This window comes from Pinus tabuliformis, chromosome 4_1 (genome assembly GCF_031772625.1).
Source record: "Pinus tabuliformis cultivar Carrire ecotype Pingquan chromosome 4_1, CPIR1, whole genome shotgun sequence".
NCBI classification, from domain to species: Eukaryota; Viridiplantae; Streptophyta; class Pinopsida; order Pinales; family Pinaceae; genus Pinus; species Pinus tabuliformis.
The window spans coordinates 600637223-600643245 of record NC_142303.1 but is presented as its reverse complement, the minus strand read 5'-3'; the positions used below and the strand labels follow the sequence as shown (position 1 = coordinate 600643245).

Genomic DNA, 6023 nt, shown 5'->3' with positions numbered 1-6023 from the left:
ATATTTGGAGGTGTCACCCATATGTCTGTAGTGTTGAAGGATACAAGCTATATGAATTCAAGTTCCATCGCCAACTCTAGTCTCTGGAGTTTAGGTGTTTGGAATCGATTTGAAAGTAGTCCCACCCATGTTCTAGGCTTCCCCGCCAAAAGGGACTTTATGCCTAGTTGACCCAAATGTTGAGGCTTGACTTTTATAGGTAGCCCAATTAGTTGAAGTCAACCAAATTATTAACCCTTTGTCATGAGACATGGATTCAATTTTCTTTGGGTCTTTTTGGTCCATGACTTTACCAATTTACCTTTTTATATGAAAATGCTACTTTCACAAAAGGTGGCGTTGCGTTTGTGCACCCTTAACTTATTAAAATGATTATGTTTGTTTTTTTATATGAATATTACTATTTTTGGTTTTTTTGGATAGTAATAAGTGAAAACTCCCGGACACACACAGGCTACTCTTTAAACCTAATCAATATAAGCTAAACATATGATTTTAGTGAAATCAAACACGACTAGCAAGAGAGTTAACGACTCAAGTCAACCACTTAGTCTACCTTGATAGCCTTTTTGCTTTTTATACGAATATACCCATTTTACAAGTCTACTTGATTACTCAAGTATCGAAGAGACGAGCAGAAGAATCACATTTTTGTTTTGAGATATTACCTGCAGCCTGAATCAATATATGAAGCCAAAGTCGAAACCTGAGAAGTACAAGATGTCAGTTTTTTCCGCTGTCTTTAGTGGACGCCAAATATTCAAAACTTCCAAAATGCAAGATGCCAGCTTTTCCACTGTTTTTAGTGGAGTCCAAAGATTCGAAGCCCCACATGGGCGAGCGTATATCGGGGGCCAACCGATTGAATTGAGGAATCGGAAAAAGTGGACTAGCCCTTCACGCAAAAGCCTCCTAGGCCCGTAAAGCAGGGGCAGGGGCCACCCAGAGGCCACCCAGAATGGATGATTCGAGGATTCTATGTTGATTCTATGTTTTCTCAGCGCTTCCAACTCTGGGAGATCCACTTATGGAGCTTAGTGGCCAAAGACCACTGAAATCGGCAGTAAACATTGACAAATACCGCTTGGTACAGAGATTCCTAGCCAAGATGAAGCTGCCTCTTCAATTACATAATCAAGAGTATCCATCTGAACGAAGGGGCTCTGGAACACTCCCATATTTTATAGATTTCTTCAAGCCATTAGCAGTCTCTGCAACAGCAATAAGAACCCCCACTCCCATCTTTTAAAGATTTATTCAAGCCATTAGAGGTCTCTGCACCAGCAATCAGAACCCTTTCCCTTGGAGGGAAGAAAGATGAACTTAAAAAGGACGCCTCGAGCAGCACAACCTGTAGCCAAGCTGAAGAAAGAGATCTGAGACGCAGAGGAGGAACCCGACGGCTAGGGTTGCAGAAAGCTTCACGCAGAAGGCATTATTATCACAGTGAATTCAATAGAGACTATTCGACCAGACAGAAATGGAAGACCATCATTCATCGTCATCCAGTGGTTTTGTAGGAGACGGATCAGTGGATATCCATGGACGTTCTGTTAGCAGAGCTCATACTGGGCGATGGAAAGCATCACTTCTCATCATTGGTATGAGTTCAATTATCTTTTACACATTCAATTCTTAAATAGTGTAAAATCTGTTGTGTTTGTTGACATATCTCATCATCATCTTCTTCACAGGAGTGGAGATAGCAGAGAGGTTTGCCTATACAGGCATACGTTCAAATTTGGTGACTTACCTCACAGATGTTTTGCGTGAGAGTACTGCTACTGCTGCAAAGAACGTGAATGACTGGTCAGGAGTGGCGTCCATGCTTCCTTTCCTTGGGGCTTTTGTTGCAGATTCATATTTGGGTCGTTATTGGACTATTGTCGTCACATCTGTCATCTATTTGCTGGTTAGTATTTTTTTTTTTTTTCCTTTTCCTGTTTTCCAAGTCCTCTCAGAAGCATACCCCAAGCAGTTAGACTGCCACAAGTGGACTTCGTTGGGCTTAGGTACCAGGTTTGAGAAATCACTGTTCAATGAAAACCATCGAGGATTTGCACCGAACCTTATCCCTTTGAAGCTCATGCCATACGGCTAGAGCAGACCACACAAGAATGGGACACTCTTGGATAGTTAAACAGTCAGCAATGTTTACACATAAGATTGCTGGCACAGAACCTTACCTGATTGCTTCAGGACTGATTAAGTCAGGACCAGCCCATTAAAGGCAACGTGGACCTTACTTTCGAAAAATCTACCATGAAGTACAAACCCTTTGTAAGCACTAGGGTTGATCAGGATTTTACCGGCATGACCACGACTTTATGGTTTGATGACATCCCACTGGTTTGTATTTTTTTTTGGTGTTCCAGCATTAAACAATGGATAATTTAGTATCTGTATAATTAGTTTCCCAGTGGATTCATGCAAATTTTGATGGACACGGGAACATTTTGGTATATATTTGGGTGAATTGAACCCCTATTTAAAAGGACAATAGGTGAAAATGATTGTTCCTTTTCTGCTTTAATCTCGTGCATGGCATCCTACTAATAAACACTACATGAGATGGATTGTTACAGGGATTTATTTTGGTCACTTTGTCCGCCTCTTTGACGAGTCTAAAGCATGCTGGGATTTTCTTCTTCTCAATCTATTTGGTTGCTTTGGGGCAAGGAGGCTTCAAACCCTGTTTACAAGCATTTGGTGCTGATCAGTTTGATGAGGACGACCCGGAAGAGAATAAGTATAAGAGTTCATTCTTTAATTGGTGGTATTTTAGTATTTGCATTGGTACTCTTACAGGATTCGCTGTACTCACATATATTCAGGACGATATAGGATGGGGCCTAGGATTTGGCCTTCCTGCTGTGACTATGGCAATAGCACTGCTTATCTTCTTGTGTGGGACAAAATTTTACCGGCATAAACTGCCTGGTGGTAGTCCTCTTACTCGAATTGTCCATGTCTTTGTTGCAACATTTTATAAATGGAACGTTTCCACTTCTTATCAGGAAGAAAATAACGTAGCTCGCATTGAAGAAAAAGAAGTTTCGATTTTTGGACCAAGAAGACAGCAATTGCGTACTGATCAGTTTAGGTAATTCCTCTCTGGTCTTGCTCAGTTTACATCTAGTTATATTGCATTTATTAGTACAAACCTACGGGAAATAATTGCCACAAAAATTGTTGTACATTGGTAAAAGTGGCCATTGCCGTGACTCCAATTTGTTAGAGTCACAGTGGTTTTTCCATTTGACAAGAAAAATATTGAAACTCTTGGTAATTGAAATAATATTTTGTAGGAAGAGGGTGGACTGAAAATTTAGATTTAAGGATATAGTATAGGATATGGCTGCTTCCTGACCACGGGTAAGGTATAGTCTATCCTTAAGTCATATTTCTATTTTATTTCAGTCGTGTCGTTGTTGCTTCTTGTGGGTTGCACTCTGTTATGTTCAATTTTAGATGAACTGAGATATTTGTGATGGATATCCTCATTCTCATTTTCCAGGTTTCTTGACAAAGCTACAGTTGAAGATGAGTTGGACCATGAGTGTAAAACAACCTTCAATTGGCGACTATGCACAGTCCAAGAGGTTGAAGAGGTGAAAGATGTTCTTGGGCTGTCACCAATTTGGATGTCATGTTTGATGTTTGGGGTTGTCTTTGCACAATCTTCAACATTTTTCACAAAACAGGGCGCCACAATGGATAGAAAGATTGGAAAACATTTTGAGATCCCTGCTGCAAGCTTACAGTGTTTTACTAGCCTATCTATTCTCCTATTGGTTCCTGTTTATGACCGCATCTTTGTTCCAATTGCAAGGCGCTTGACAGGGAATGAACGGGGGATTACTATGCTGCAAAGGATAGGCACTGGCATGTTTTTCTCCATTATATCAATGATTGTTGCCGCATTGATAGAGATTAGAAGAATCGAGGTAGCAAAGGACAGTGGACTGATAGACCTGCCCAACGCAACAATTCCATTGAGCATTTTTCTGCTGCTTCCACAATATGTGTTATTTGGCATAGCTGATGTATTTACAATGGTAGGAATGCAAGAGTACTTTTATGATCAGATGCCAGACACTATGAAAAGCCTGGGTATTGCTGTGTATCTGAGTGTTATAGGAGTTGGTAGTTTCCTTAGCAGCATCCTTATTTCAGTTACTGAGAAGGTTAGTTGCAGAAGCAAGGGGGGTTGCTGGTTCACAAACAACTTGAACAAAGCTCATTTAGACTACTTTTATTGGCTTCTAGCCTCTCTGAGTGCGATCAATCTCTGCATTTACATGTTCTTAGCCAGCTGCTATCAGTATAAAAATGCCCAAAAGGATATTTCTTATGAGGACGAGGAATTCTTGAGCGAAAGGCCACTTCTTCCTTCATGAGCATATGTTGTGATATTTAAGGGAATTGTTAAGGTATCTCTGTTTGGGCAGAGTGGCATTACTCTCAGGCAAGACAAATTGTAATGCTAGGTACATTACATGTTATCCTCGATTTCTATGTTGAAAGTGTCCCATCTTAAATGAGCATTTGTTTGCAAATACCTTAGTTATAAATGGTGCATGTGTATATTGGAGCCCTTAGGATGATTAGGTAACCCTATATACAAATATGACAGTTACTTGCGTAAAGCGAGTGGCCTTCACTGTTTAAAGAGGCTGTGATTAACAGGAATTCTGTTAAACATTGGAGCTTCAGTTGGCATTGGAGCTTTAATCCAAAGTTAGTTGAGATTATGCTCTTTGATTCACTAGAGCAAGTTTGGTGTCTAGCTCACTTAAAAGAATCATTCAACTTTTCTCACTTAGCTCCACTTCTAGCCTGTATCAAAAATTGATATTGAAGAAATGAGATACCTAAAGTATATATTGTTACAAGTATTGTTACAAGCAAAGCTATTGTGCAAATTAACCTAATGGTAGATGCATCATTAGTTGACATGCATTTTAAAATAATTCATGATGATTTTAATGAAGCTAAAGAAGGTTAGGTTAATCTAAGAAGGCACTCTTCACATGGATACTTGTCTTGATGTCAATTGCACCCATTAGGGGTGTTTGTTATGAGAGCACCACCTTAGTTGGTTCTGATTGGGTGAGTTAAATCACATGGTTCAATAATAAGCCGTGAGCTTGTTCAATTTAAAGAACTACAATATATAACTCCCATTTTTCGATTTTGTCAACATGTTCATTATGTAGTAGTATTTATTGTGTTATACCTAGGTCCTTGGTCTCCATAACAAGAGTAACATGTACTATTGCTAGGTTTCACTTGGGATTATTATGAGTTATGATTGTTAAACTTTGAGTGCAACCTATATCAAATGGATAATAATTTACAATGTAAATATCTTCAACTTAAAGATGGAATTTAATTAATATAACAACCATAGCAAAGAAGCACATACGACAACTAAGATTTCTTTCTCATCGATAACAAATTATTGCTCACCTTGTTGATTTCTCTTCTTTTATAAAGAATGTGCAAACACAAAAATGATGTTGCTTCTAAAATGATGAATGCAACTTGGAAACAACTTTGCTTCTAAAATACAATAATGCAATCCAAAAATTTCTTTGCACATTATGTTTACAAATAGAATATGTCATTGACATCTTATGCAATTGGGAATATCCTAACAATTTCCCACTTGGCAATACATTGTTCAAGGTTCAATACCCAACTTACCCCTACTCCAAGCAAATTTCCTCCTATCCATTGCTTTGGTTGAAGAATGTATTTCATTACCTTAAGTCCTAGCCTCAAGTATTGATACCTCACTAGACTCAATTAAACCTCTCTAAAATAGTAGAATTTCACCTTGATATGCTTTTTCCATGGATAAAACTTGTGATTCTATGCTAAGGTAATTGCATTATAATTGTAACAACAAATAGGGATGGGTCCATGTTCAAAGTCCAATATATGTACATAATTGTTACAACCAAAAAATGTGCTTGGACATCTTTGACGTTGCAATGTACTTTACTTCGATACTGGAA

At 38.6% G+C, this 6023-nt stretch overlaps 1 protein-coding gene across 1 annotated transcript; it reads left to right on the top strand.

Moving 5' to 3' along the window:
• The first annotated feature begins 617 nt into the window (after positions 1–617).
• Positions 618–4559, top strand: LOC149177426 (protein NRT1/ PTR FAMILY 5.10-like). The gene is made up of 4 exons (XM_089420126.1): positions 618–1601; positions 1695–1912; positions 2586–3103; positions 3518–4559. The coding sequence occupies exons 1-4, from the start codon at positions 1481–1483 to the stop codon at positions 4398–4400; spliced, it is 1740 nt and encodes a 579-aa protein (XP_089276252.1). The 5' UTR covers positions 618–1480; the 3' UTR covers positions 4401–4559.
• Positions 4560–6023: the final 1464 nt, after the last annotated feature.